The 13,741-nt window shown below is 39.8% G+C and overlaps 2 protein-coding genes across 3 annotated transcripts; one reads left to right on the top strand and one right to left on the bottom strand.

Annotated features, from left to right (window-relative positions):
• Positions 1–97: 97 nt before the first annotated feature.
• Positions 98–1,565, bottom strand: emc6 (ER membrane protein complex subunit 6). The gene is made up of 2 exons (XM_064352277.1): positions 1,399–1,565; positions 98–1,184 (listed from the first exon to the last, which is right to left on the bottom strand). The coding sequence occupies exon 2, from the start codon at positions 1,164–1,166 to the stop codon at positions 834–836; it is 333 nt and encodes a 110-aa protein (XP_064208347.1). The 5' UTR covers positions 1,167–1,184; positions 1,399–1,565; the 3' UTR covers positions 98–833.
• Positions 1,566–6,770: 5,205 nt separating this feature from the next.
• Positions 6,771–13,638, top strand: shpk (sedoheptulokinase). 2 transcript variants are annotated; one of them, XM_064352261.1, is made up of 8 exons: positions 6,771–6,900; positions 7,365–7,523; positions 8,114–8,255; positions 9,346–9,529; positions 9,758–9,910; positions 10,571–10,746; positions 10,850–11,050; positions 11,202–13,638. In XM_064352261.1, the coding sequence occupies exons 2-8, from the start codon at positions 7,371–7,373 to the stop codon at positions 11,597–11,599; spliced, it is 1,407 nt and encodes a 468-aa protein (XP_064208331.1). In that variant the 5' UTR covers positions 6,771–6,900; positions 7,365–7,370; the 3' UTR covers positions 11,600–13,638. The 2 variants fall into 2 exon arrangements, with proteins under 2 accessions (XP_064208331.1, XP_064208332.1); XM_064352262.1 differs by lacking the exon at positions 6,771–6,900 and having other exon boundaries at positions 7,390–7,528.
• The last annotated feature ends 103 nt before the right edge of the window (positions 13,639–13,741 follow it).

Here is a 13,741-nt window from a genome sequence, read left to right as displayed (position 1 = left end):
GTTAACCCTTCAGGTAACTGCTTTTAAAGATTTGTGTACATCAAATATATATTTTCACCATTTTAAAGACAAAATACAACAAACTTTACAGCATGTATGTGTTTAGATGACTGGTTATTTATTAGAGAAATTAATTTATCTTTTCTGAATCTTTCCCAAAAAACCTATAAAATGTACATGTCCCATCGGTAGTCCACAAAGCCTAATTACATATATTGGCAAACAAATTAACTGGCATCCCATCCTGGGTAAACGGCAACGTAAACCATCGTTTCCCAAACTTTCTGAACCTAGGACCCACTTAATGAGCGAATACATTTTCTGGGACCCAACCCTTTTCTAAACATGGCCTAATGCACATTTATAATCTGTTAATTTCTGTATCTAATGCAGTGTTTGACCTATGTGCATTCCACTGGAAGGTAAGATATACAAGTTACTTCTTTCCGTATCTAATCTTAGGACCAACCTCAGCCCTTCTCATGACTCCTGAGTGGGTCCCAATCCAGTTTGGAGACCCACACATCCACACCCTCTAAGCAGAGTTCTCGTGATGAGTCTTAACTTAGACATAACATCCATATTTTCTATGATTTTTAGAGCAATAATCAAGTTTTACATAATTATATTTCAATACAGAATAGAAAGGAAAACATTTGAATTGGTAATTTGCATAATTCGTAATCTATACAAATCCAAAAAAATCTTTGCTGCGGTACAGCCTGTATATAGACCACAATGGGCTTTACGATTGGTTGGGTGTAAAATCCCAAATTTACATGGAGTCCATTTCAGATAAGACGCGTGTTGTGTTGATCCATACATATTTCAGTCTAGTACACATGAACCATGCCGTAAAGGAAGGTCCAGAAAAGAATGTAGGTAAAAAGGCCTCCTACGAGTCCTCCTGTAAAAAGCAGCCGCCTAGACTTGAAGCACTTGTTCCAGCGACGGCCAGCCTTGAGTATGAGGAGTAGGGAAAGGAGAAACGAGGCTAAAAAATAGAAGATGAAGCCATACAATCCTGTCAGCCCCAGTATCCCCGCCGTCGCCCCGGACAGGGCTGAAACGGACGTCCTGCAGTAGTCCAAAACGGCAGCGTTACCTCGCACGGAAACCTCACTAATGAACTGTGGTCCTTCCCGTTTAGCTGCCAGTGCGGCCATGTTTTCTTTGCTAGGTTACTGTAAGAGAAGAATATTGCGCATGAACCGATTATGTAAAAATGCATATGTTACAACCATTCATATAAAACTTGCTAACGCGTTAGCTACTTGGCTATGGGCGGACATCATCGCTGTCATGCTAAATCTCTACAGCGACGTTAGAATGACTACAAACTGGTCCAAACCGCCACTGAAAAAAACAGACGTGTAATGTTTAAGTGTGGTTACTTACGAGTGGTGTTGAAACAATAATTAAAAGATTATGTCCGATTTCAGCAATAAATGAGCCGCTTTTGTAGGTTAAATTCACAGAAATTGCTATCCTTCACAGGAACTCGGCCATTGTTCCTCGCAATGCTTCGTCTTCTTCGCCTTCTTCTTTTCATTATGTGACGGTTGGCAAAAACACTTTAATGGTGCATTTACCGCCACCCACTGGTTTGGAGTGTGTACTGGGAAGTAACAACATCCTAATAGGCCTATTTCACAAGATGGCGACCAAAACCGGATGTAGGGATACTTTGTTTCCGGTTACCGTTGCTACGGACGCAAGTCCATTTCTGACAGCGAAGAAATTGAGCCTAAACAGCGACGTGTGTTCTCACAGTCCCTGATAGCTCTGCCAAAGTTCACTGTCCGATGTTATCCGCATTGTCGAAGCATTGCCAGTGAACGTTAAGCGGTCTAAACTGGACAAGGGCTATAAATTCTTTTTTGAGAAGTTTATATTCGGTTATGCAAGTAAGTATAACGTTAGCTCTGGTTCACAAGAAAGCTAAATAGCTAGCTTGCTAACCACATCAAGTTAGCCGATTAAAGAGATGTTTCACTTCGACATAACATAAATTCTTTTCTGGAGGCGACTCCATTGTGTTTTCGTAGCGTGAAGCAACATCTGCTGTCCGTTAACAGCGTCTCTGTTCCTCTCGGTTGTCCCGAAAATGAATGAATAGGGAGCCTGACAACTGTGAGGAAAAGCGATTCTGTTAACGTTGACGGTCAGCAGGGGAGGCAAATGCTATGTAAGTACAATGTGTTAGGCTCCACAAAATTACTTATGTTATTATACCGAAGTGGAATATCTCTGAACTAAGTTTTGTACTACCGTTACTATTTTGTGACATGTTGTTTGTGCTGTACTTGTTCTAATAAAGATTTATATTGCTTGTCAGATCGCCTGTGTAATGGTGTTCAGTTCACTACCGAGCTGTTTGTTTTCATCGCTGATAAAAACTACCCACACATTTTTAAATCAGCTGATATATCTTAAGTAGGCTTGTCGCGATGTCCGTCAATACATTTTGTAATTACAATTAACAACTAAAATAAACGTGCATCTGCAGTTTCAACACTGAATATCCAAATATGTGCTTGCTAACAAGCTAGCTGTCTAAAATGTAATTTGCTAATCATAACATAACATATAGCTCGCTAGTTGATTTTATGACATTCCAAGTTCCAGCGCACACCAAACTACGGAGGAAGAGGTCTGTATGCTATTTCGCCGAGGCTCTCAACCAGGCGAACGTTTCCCTGCTCCTGTTTACAACCTGAGGCACTTCTCCAAAGCGCGCAAAGAGTACAGATGAGCTGCTTAAAATCTGAATAACTCGCGATGTCGGTGTTTGAGGTGCTTGGCTAAGTTGGCTAGCTAGATGCGTTTCCTCATTCAGTTTGAAATGAGCAATGACAGTGTTTCCAAACGCGTTTTTGACAATGTTGTCTTGATTATATAACCAATTTCTGAATATATAAATTCAATTCTGGATATATAAGTACAATTCCCGAATATATAAATTCAATTTCCGAATATATAACTTCAATTCTGGATATATAAGTACAATTCCCGAATATATATCAAATTCAATTTTTTCTTCGAATATATAACTTCAATTCTGAACATATAAAATTACAATTTTGAATATATAAAATTCAATTCTGGATATATAAGTACAATTCCCGAATATATAAATTCACAATTTTTCCGAATATATAACTTCAATTCTGGATATATAAGTACAATTCCCGAATATATATAAATTCAATTTCCGAATATATAACTTCAATTCTGAATATATAAATTACAATTCTGAATATATAAATTCAATTCTGGATATATAAGTACAATTCCCGAATATATAAATTCAATTTCCGAATATATAACTTCAATTCTGAATATATAAATTACAATTCTGAATATATATATAACTCGGTTTATAATCAGGCATATCACAAGACAGCCGTTTTTACTTTTTGAATAATTTCTTTTATTTTCTTCATGGACTACTGAGTGAGAAAAACAAGTTTAACATTAGCATCAGTAAAATTTGACAGTACAATCAAGGATAAGCCAACAAAAACGCTAAATAATTAAAATTTGAATGAGGCAATAATTCGGACTTCATTAAGGGGTCCTTATTTTCTTGGCATTAGGACCTTTCAAGTAGGGGCACCAAATTTCACAGGGAATGGCCCAAAGAGCTAGAGAAATAGAAAATAATCTCTTAACCAGCGAGTTTCATAGAAACCCTTGCTGCAGCATGCGGCAGAAGACCGTGTTATGGCTCAATGGCAAGCTCCAGCGCACACCAAACTACGGAGGAAGAGGTCTGCACGCTATTTCGCCGAGGCTCTCAACCAGGCGAACGTTTCCCTGCTCCTGTTTACAACCTGAGGCAATTCTCCAAACCGCGCAAAGAGTACAAAGTACAAATCAAAATCAAACAGGCCTAGTGATTGTAACAGTTCTAGTTTTTTCCATTTTCGTACCGCACTTTAGTCTGAGTTGGCCTGCTTGAGAACGGCTAAAAACACGAAAACAATTCATAACAGGTAAAGATGGCTAGCGGCAGTGCGCCTGCCATGACAGTTCCACCAAACATAGGCCCTACCACTCTTTGAGAAACAAAAAAATAATAATTCATGTGTATGAATACTTTGCCCTTGGTTATATAATCAAGACAACATTGTCAAAAACGCGTTTGGAAACACTGTCATTGCTCATTTCAAACTGAATGAGGAAACGCATCTAGCTAGCTAACTTAGCCAAGCACCTCAAACACCGACATCGCGAGTTATTCAGAGTTTAAGCAGCTCATCTGTACTCTGCGCGCTTTGGAGAAGTGCCTCAGGTTGTAAACAGGAGCAGGGAAACGTTCGCCTGGTTGAGAGCCTCGGCGAAATAGCATGCAGACCTCTTCCTCCGTAGTTTCTAGAGCCTGAATCACATCTAGCCTCTTAAGTAAGGGTTTTGAGGTTGACCCACACACCACAGATCCATTATACAGCACTGATCTATCTTATAATTCCCATAAATATTGTTTTCAAAGATGCTATATCTGCTTCCCAGTCCTTACCAGCCAAACATCTCATTACATGTACAGCCTACGTACATTTTGTAACAATCTTATCAATATGAATACTGCATGTGAGCCTAATATCAAACCACATTTATAAAAAACAATATTTACCCTCTCCAAATCTCTTCAATTCAATTGCATTTCATTTCTGAATTTCTTCACTAATCTTTTTGCATGAAAAGAAAACTGTTTGTCATTTCAACAGAAAATTTAAATACCCACTCCAAGGACCAATGCTCCCCCTTTTTTATAGCTTTTTGTAATTTTTTCAACATATGATTGAGATTCCTTCCTCTTTTTCATAATGCCCCATCATCACCATTTAATAATCTCCCTTTGCCCTGTTCAGCATTTTAGTACATATCATCAATCATAACGGTTAATAAAATGGGACTAATAACACCTCCTTGTGGGGTTTCCTTATCCACAAAAAAGCAAGATGAATAATTTCTTCCCATTCTTATTTGAATTAACTCACCAAAAATAAAATCTTGAACCCAATTAAACATCTTTCCTGAAGTTCCTAATCTTTTATTTTTAATCAGCAACCCATCCTTCTACATCAATAAATACAGCTACCACCATTTTATTTATTTGTGCTTTTCTTATCTGTTATTTTAGACATTAAACTGAATCCATGGTGCCACTCCCTTTCCTAAACCCACTTTCACAATCACACCTGAAATTTCTTACTTCTAGTTAATATGTTAGTCTTTCTATAATCATACTGTACGTTCCATTATTTTACATCAATAAGATGGCAGAATTATTGACGTGTAGCTTGTAGGCTTAGTAGGATCAATTTCTGGTTTCCTGAATGGAACAAACACTGCCTGTTTCCAACTTCCAGGCGATCTACCCTTCTGCCATACTTTATCAAAAAGTTCTATCAATGCTTCAAAAGCTATATCACTTAGATTATCTAAAATCATGTAGCAAACTTGATCTCTTCCAGGTGCTGTTAATCTATATTTTCTAATGGCCCCTTTGATCTTTTCTATTGTGAGAAAAGCATTAATGGTACCATCTCTACCATTCCCCCATTCCAAAAATTCTTCTTTTGTTTATTCCTTCTTCGTCTTGCCTCTTCTGATTTTTGAACTATGTACTTTAACATATGTGCCTTTACTTTATTCCATCACTTTCTATCACAGGAAACCCCCCATTCTATCCTCACTCCACTCATCTTTTTTATTATTCCCCACACCTCTTAATTCGGTGTGCTTCTCCCAAGTGTATTGCAATAATATTGCCAATACTTTCTTTTGGCTTCTTTAGTGATTTTCCAAACCACTGCTTGCACCCTTCTATACTTTATCAGATGCTGGAAGTTGTGAGTCATTTTTAATTCTCTAAAAGCCTCATTGTGGTCATTCACAACCTCAGTACATTCCTGTGCCACCATGGCACAATTTTTCTCCTTCGCTTACCTGATTTTTTAAAAAAATGCTCTGATTTGCAGCTCTTATTACAGCTGCTGTAACATTTTCATTAAAATATCTATACTTGATCTTATCTGTCATCAATAATCTTTGTTCATGTATTACTTGAAATTTATCCCACTCAACCTTTCCAAAAACTGACTGCTCCATCATATCATTTGGTATCACATTAGTCTCCATACTGACTTAACATACAACTGGATAATGATCACTACCTACCATTGAATAAATCCACACCTCCCATGAACAATCCTGCTAATGACTGTGAAACTGAAGTTAAGTCTAAGATAGATTCACTCCTTGTACCACTGGCTAATTCCTGTTGTGCTATCTCATAAACACACAATTCCTTTATCTTCCCTAAAGCCAGCAACTACTAACCCATTATGATCTGAATTTTCTCATCCCCACACAGTATTATGAGCAATAAAATCTCCAAACCAAATAACTTCTTGCATTCCACTGAATGATTTGCACTATTACAATAATTCTTGTGAACATAATTCTTTATTCAACTGCATTTGTTCATTCAGCTTTTCCTGAACAGCTTTTGGCAGATATCCTTTAATATCCAGATATCCAGCTGCACTCTTCACTATTATTTCAAAATATCCTATATATATATATATATTTTTTTTTTTTTTTTTTCAACCCGTATTCTTACCTTTTCCACCACTTTATTTTATTGCATAAGGTATATTTATTATAGTATATTTATTTCGCTGTCAAAAATGAATGGAGCCCAATGGGAAAACTGGCTTTATGAGCACGAATTATTGACATCAGCAGAGGGCGACTTTATATCCGGTGTTGTGAAATCTTTGGCCTGAGCATGTCAAATGAAATTAGTGCTTGGATAGCATTTCTGAGCTAACTTGTGTAAATCAGCGAAACAGCTTGCTATCTGCGTGTTCTCTTTCTTATATTTTTCGTGTGAGTGCTGTAAAATAAGTGTGCTAAATGCAGTACTTTTCATACGATGCTTTAAAAATGTTCAACATAGGTAGTGAGCATTTATTGGTACGTGCAGCTAGCTAGCTAGTTGATGAGCTGGTATGTACGGTGCCCCGTATGCGAGCTAGCTATCCAGTTCGCTGCATTAGCCAACTGGATTTTGCAGGTCGTCGGCTAAATAATATAGATGATAAGCAAAGCTGTTGTTAGCTTATTTTACAAACTTCTTGTAATCACTTTGCTACCGGAGCTATAGCGACAAATTAGGCTTGCCAACTAGTAGGAGTTTACCGGCGTAGCAACGCCAAGTTACTATTTGGCTGGCTTGGGAACGAGCTCGCGCTGTCTGAATTATTATAGGCGATTAACTACTTTCAGCTAACACGTGGGGTTAAATAATCATAGTACTTTGGCTCTGTTCTTATATATCTGGTCTGTTTCAGGAGATCATGGCACTGTCATCCAGTTCTGACAAGTATGTCCTTGGCATGGACTTGGGGACAACTTCAATCAAGGTTGTACTGGTTGACACTCAGTCAAAGAAAGTAACGGACAGCTACACTCTGCCAACGAAGGCAGATTCCAGCAACACAGTCGAACACGTATGGTATACTTTTTAAGATAACATCATTACATTAAGCATGCATGTTCTCGCACACCTTATTGAATCAGCACAATAGTGCTTATTTGGCATCCCCATTCCCTTCTCGTCTTTTATGATTCATTTTAATTACTACCACATTTGTAGACAAAATGTAAAAAGCCCCCGCAGCCCAAGTTTGGCCTTTGAGTGTCATTGTGCAAAAGAAGTAAATATTGGACATTTTATTACAATGCAAAATGTATATTGGCCCCAGTGTTCATACCTATAGTTTGGCAATATAAAGCAGTGCAGTGGGCCATTTCAATGGCATTTATGCAAGTCTTTATAAAAATATTCGTTCATCACTTTAATAATTATGAGTGCATTAATATTGGGGTCTGCAATATTTTGTACTGGAGCACCACTGAGGCCCAGTGCATGTGTTTTTTGCTACCAAGAGCAGGGTACATCAAGCGCTTTACAAATGAAACTGATTTGATTTGATTTGATCATATCAACACCCACAGTATAGATTTTGAAAAGAAAAGATAACGAATAATTACTTGTTAGAAACTTAATTTGCTTTGTTTCCATAAACTGCTCTGACAGGCTAAGGAACAGGAACCCGAGCGAATAATAGACACTGTAAATCAGTGCATTGCTGCTTTACCAAGAGACAAACTCCGAAACGTCACCAAGATTGGGGTGTCTGGACAAATGCATGGGGTCATGTTTTGGAAAGCAAGAACAGGTAGAAACATTTATTTCTGCAAAAATCTCATCCTGCTGCCCGACATGATCACGGAGTCCATAACTGCTAAATTATGGCAACTACGAGTGGACTCCCACATTGCCACCTCCCGCATAAGTAACCTACCAGATTACCCTCGTTTAAAGGACACCCTCATTTAAAGGATAACTTTAATGTATAATCAAGGTTGACAGTGGTGTGCAGTACATTAACTGTCTCGATGCATTCTAGGATATGTAGTTCTGGACTTCCCTTGCATATGTAATTGACTTTCTGTGTTCACCTCACTGAAAAGAAAAATGTGAACCAGAGGGTTTGCTTAATGAATGAATTGCTGCATATTCACATTTTGAAGTTGCACCAGCTTCAATGCTTATTTTAAGTTTCACTTCCTGTTTACCCAACCTTTTGTGTATCTGCCACCCCTCTGGTTAATTTGAGGTCGACTATGCAGGGTTCACTGTAATAACTGTCTTAATACTTTGTTTTGAAAATACAAAATGTCCTCCTCTCTATAAAATGGTGTTACTAGCTTGATGTTCATTCCTACAGTCTTGGAATCAATGTCCCTGTTGTACTTATGGGGAATACTGCTCTGTTGAAGTGCAGGTTGGTCAGGTAATATGTTAAACCTCTGACCAAATGCACTGTGGTCAAGTCTGCAAAAATGCTCCAACCCCCTCCCAAATGCCTGGCTATCTGTCCTCTTCAGGATAATATATTATGTCCCCATAATTTAAGGTCCGCAATATGGGCCTGATTTACTGAGACCTTCAGCAAACCTTTCAGCACACGCAAAACTAATAACACAACCAATGATTGGTGCCAAACAATTACCTTGACCAATCAATGGTCATGTTATTGGTTTTACATGTCTATGTAAATCTGGCCCAATATAGCTAATGGGCTTTCCTCTTTATTCTGGGTGGGTTAAATTCCTTAGAGTAGAGGAGTGATCTATAATCTATTATAAACCATCTTAATTATTGATGCGCAGAAGGCCTCCATTCCAAAGGAGTGCATCAATGTGTGCCACTGTGCCTTACCAAATCATAAATTGGGCTACAACTGTTGTTCTTCTGCACCCCAGGCTGCAGTTGGGGGAGAAGGGATGCCGTTCACGTGTTCTGGCCCAGAGAGACGAGTCGACTGATCACGTGGCAGGATGGGCGATGCAGCGGTAACTTCCTGTCTTCGCTGCCGCAGCCCGGTTCTCACCTCAGTGTGGCCACTGGCTTTGGCTGTGCCACCATCTTCTGGCATGTCAGGCACAGGTATGGTGTGGCTGTCTGCCCGTTTTGCAAGGACCCATGTCCGGTGAAAGAATGCTATTCAGGTGCCACTTGTGTGTTTGGTCAGTCTAATTTAACATGGTGCCAGTGATTAAATGACTGGTTGTGAAACAAGTTCTCCACTTTTTTTTTTGGAAATATGAACTTTAAAATATTTTTTGATTTATTAAAATAACAAAACTGTTGTTTTAAACTCGTGTTTCAATGTAGGTCTGAGTTTCTGGCCGAATTTACTGCAGCAGGGACTATTCATGACTACGTGGTCGCTATGCTGTGTGGCTTGGACAAGTGCCTCATGTCCACCCAGAACGCTGCTAGCTGGGGATACTTCAACACCAGCTCCCACCAATGGAACTTGGACATGTATGCAAGTCAATTTTGCCTTTTTTCTTTTATTTTACATCACTTTAATAATCCTGAGTGCACATCATTAATACCGGTTCGATCCCCCGCCCTGGGCGTGTCGAAGTGTCCCTGAGAAAGACACCTAACCCCTAATTGCTCCCAACGAGCTGAGTGGTACCTTGCATGGGAGCCTTTCACCGTTGGTGTGTGTGTGTGTGTGAATGGGTGATTGAGAGGCATCATTGTAAAGTGCTTTGGATAAAAGCGCTATATAAATGCAGTCCCTTTGTGCTGGTGCAGCGCTGTCAGGTCAACGGCGCATGTGAAGTGGTTAGGAAACGCTGAATACATGAGAATGGAAATGCATCCAGCTACTTTATTATAGACGACATCAGTGCAGTAATGCATCCTGCTTCTTAAGCACTAATGCTGTACCCTTAAAGCTATTCAAGGTCAGTATTCTAAGATAACATTCTGATAACATCTTTCTCTTTCTCTGTGTCCCTCCCACACTCCCTCCCTCACTTTTGGTTTTGCATGTTCGTGTGTGTGGTGTGTGTGTGTGTTTGTGCATATGTGTGTGTGTGTGCGCGTGTGGTGCATGTGTGTGTTTGTGTGTGTGCATGCGTGCGCACGGGTGTGTGTGTGTGTGTGTGTGTGTGTACGTTCATGCTTTAGTCTGAAGGATTCTGGCTTCCCTGTGCATCTGCTCCCTGACCCAGTGAAGTCTGGTTGCTGTGCAGGGCTGACCTGCTCTGAGTGGCACGGGATCCCCTCACAGACCCCCGTGGGAGTGGCCCTGGGGGACTTCCAGTGTTCCGTGTACTCCTGCATGGCCGACAGGACCAGCGCAGGTAGGGAGTGCGCGCTGGCACCGGGCGGAGTCGATGGCATGGAAAACAGCGCGTGACACGTGTCCTTATGCCCTCTGTGTTTCTGTACCTGGTCCGTTTCTAGTCCTGAACATCAGCACCTCTGCCCAGCTGACCTTTGCCATGCCAGATGGCTTTGAGCCCCCCGCCACCCCGGACCCCTACTCTCCCGTGTCCTACTTCCCTTATTTCGATGGCACTTACCTCGCCGTAGCAGCGTCGCTCAATGGGGGCAACGTAATGGCCACCTTTGTGGAAATGCTGACCGCTTGGATGAAAGAACTCGGTAAGTGCGATTTAAAGTGGGTTGGGGAGAGCGCTGCTTACTCTTATGTGAAAGCCATACGGCTTGCCAACTAATGACAACTTGCAGTCCCTGATGAAACTCACCCAGTCTAAGAAAGCGACCAACACCCGATTGTTTCTGGCGTCCTTAGGAACGGACGTCGACGACGACAGCGCCCTCTACTCCCGGCTGATCAAAGCTGCTTTAGATCAGGAGAGCAGCGACCTGAAGGTGAGCCCGACGATTTTCGGCGAGAGGCACAACACCGGCTGCCTGGGTCAGGTGTGCAACATCTCTGCCTCCAACATCTCGGCCGGTCATGTGACCAGGGCGTTGTGTCGTGGAATCATGGACAACCTAGCCTCCATGCTGCCCCCCGAGGCCCTCCTGCAGTCCGGGGTGAAGCAGATCATGGGAAGCGGGAGCGCTCTCTCCCGAAACGAGGTGCTTCGACAGGAAGCAGTGAGGGCCTTTCCCCTGCCCGTGCTGTTTGGTAAAGATGTGGATTCAGCAGTTGGCGCTGCCATGATCATGATTGACAGAAGCTGAATCGTAAGTTTAACCCTTGTTCACCAAGAGAAACATTTCTCCTGCATCTACTGTGCATGTGATGGTACTTTAGGGTCAAAATTTGCTTACTGTTTATCTTTTATTTAATTTGCACATTCCTATTAGCTTCAAGCCCATAGCCTTATAATTTATGGATTGTTTTCTTTTGGCAAAGAAACATACAATATGCCTTAAACCTGAATTAATCACACTCAAAGGCCTCATTCACAATGCTTTTCTTAAAGGATAACACCGGTAATTAAAATTGTTTCAGTATCGTCAACATATCCTATGAAAAAACCAAAACCGATCATTTTTCTGTCCAACTCGTCCATCTGGCCAATGCCTATATATATATATATATATATATATATATATAAGTCGTAGAACTCCATTGTTCTTCAAAAAAGTATTAAAACAAGTCAAAGAGACATAATGTCACTTTGGTGTGCATAATTCACCATTACGAAGAACCTGGCCTTTTACTTTTCCCTGACTCATAAAGTGACAACGGTTACTTTTTCAATATGTGGCTTGTAGTTTGGTGCGGTACCAAAATACAGAAAGTAATCACCATTGAAATGAACTATTTGCTTAGGAAGTAAGTTCCTAAGAAAAACCAACATGGGATTCATGAAACATGTGCAGACCCTCGATTTTTCAACTAGGTGTTCCAAATTATGGCGAGCCAAGTACCAAATGAGCCAAGTAATCCAAAAACAGCAAGGATGCCATTGCTGAGAGTAGAATTAGACTACATGCATGTGGGTCTTCATCAGTCACTAAATAAACATAATGAATTAGATGTATGATCAACAAGCTTAATATCGCAAACTAAAACTAAGATGAACACTTGTTGGGAAAAACATTGTCATAAACTGAAATATTAATATATGATAATATTAAATAATAATTGCATTGATAAATATTTTGTTGTCAGTATGGCATCTTACCTCCTTAAAATGACTTTGCACAAATAGTGAATCATTCGAAGTAGAAACATCTGCATATATGCCTTTATGCATGTTTCTAAACACATGTACATTCCATCCATCTAAACTGCTTATTCCTGGTCAGACTTGTCCTGCCTCTCGATCACAGCAAGCAGTGGGCGAGAGGCAGGAATACACCCTGGACAGATTGCTAATCCATCGCCAGGGCCCACACACCATTCACTCACACACTCATCACTGTTTGGAGTCTCTGCATTAGTTCTGCATGTCTTTGTACTGTGGGAGGAAACTGGAGTACCCAGCGGAAACCCAAGCGGACCAAATCTGATCGTAAGCATGTTTTGTGAGCGAGGCCCGTGTTATAAAGTGACAAAACAGGTTTTCCATTGTTGAAACAGCTTGCCAAGTTTTCCTACCTTTGTAAATAGTTGTCACAATTATTTATAAGCGCATCATGGCTGCTGTGTACAAGTTTGACATTAATTTGTGTCTACTTAGAAATGTTAAGATTCTGAGAACGGTGTATGGCAGGAGTTTCTTTAAGGACCAGTGTAGTGTAACTCAGGTAAAGATTCCAGGAAATTTTGTCTAAAGGCAAAAAATGATTCTGTTGTTGCTTCTGACTGATTGAGTTTAAAGAACCGTTATGGGTGCTAAGTATTGGTGGTGAAAAAGGTGAGTCTCTTCCCTGCATTTTAATGCACTGGAGATTCTTGAAGAACAAGATTGCTTTATAGCTGCATAAAATATACTCCTATATTCTGTGAGTGTTTGCTATTGTATTGATGCTGTGGAAGGTTAAGAATGTTAACATTCCACTTTTTGTGTTCCAGTAAATTATGACATTGTTTATTAATTATTCAATTTAAAAGTGTGAATCATAAGTTGCATTATCATGTTTATCAAGGGAGTAATTGAATCCTGCATTTGCTTAAAAGGATTTACCATGACCCAGTGTGATAATAGCTTTGTGTAAAATGTGCTTACTGTTTGTGATTAATATTTTATTCTGTAATTATTTTGAAGCCCACATCTTCAATCTTATAATTTATGGTTATGAGAAATTAAACTTTTTTTTCAATTCAATTCAATTCAATTTTTGTGTTTCTTGTCTGTCTCTTGACAGTATTTAGAGTCTTTTGGATGGTTTTAATATATACAATAATAATATACTATTTGAAATATACAG

Source organism: Anguilla rostrata, chromosome 9 (assembly GCF_018555375.3).
Source record: "Anguilla rostrata isolate EN2019 chromosome 9, ASM1855537v3, whole genome shotgun sequence".
Lineage (NCBI taxonomy): Eukaryota > Metazoa > Chordata > Actinopteri > Anguilliformes > Anguillidae > Anguilla > Anguilla rostrata.
Note: the sequence above shows the minus strand (reverse complement) of the source record. Positions and strands in the feature narration are given on the sequence as shown.

What these genes read in the sequence shown, in the direction of transcription:
- emc6 (XM_064352277.1), bottom strand. Translation starts at nt 1,166, where the DNA reads ATGGCCGCACTGGCAGCTAAACGGGAAGGACCACAGTTCATTAGTGAG.
- shpk (XM_064352261.1), top strand. Translation starts at nt 7,371, where the DNA reads ATGGCACTGTCATCCAGTTCTGACAAGTATGTCCTTGGCATGGACTTG. An exon ending in CCAGCAACACAGTCGAACAC is followed by an intron (nt 7,524 to 8,113) that starts GTATGGTATACT and finishes CTGCTCTGACAG; the next exon opens with GCTAAGGAACAGGAACCCGA. An exon ending in TTCTGGCATGTCAGGCACAG is followed by an intron (nt 9,530 to 9,757) that starts GTATGGTGTGGC and finishes GTTTCAATGTAG; the next exon opens with GTCTGAGTTTCTGGCCGAAT.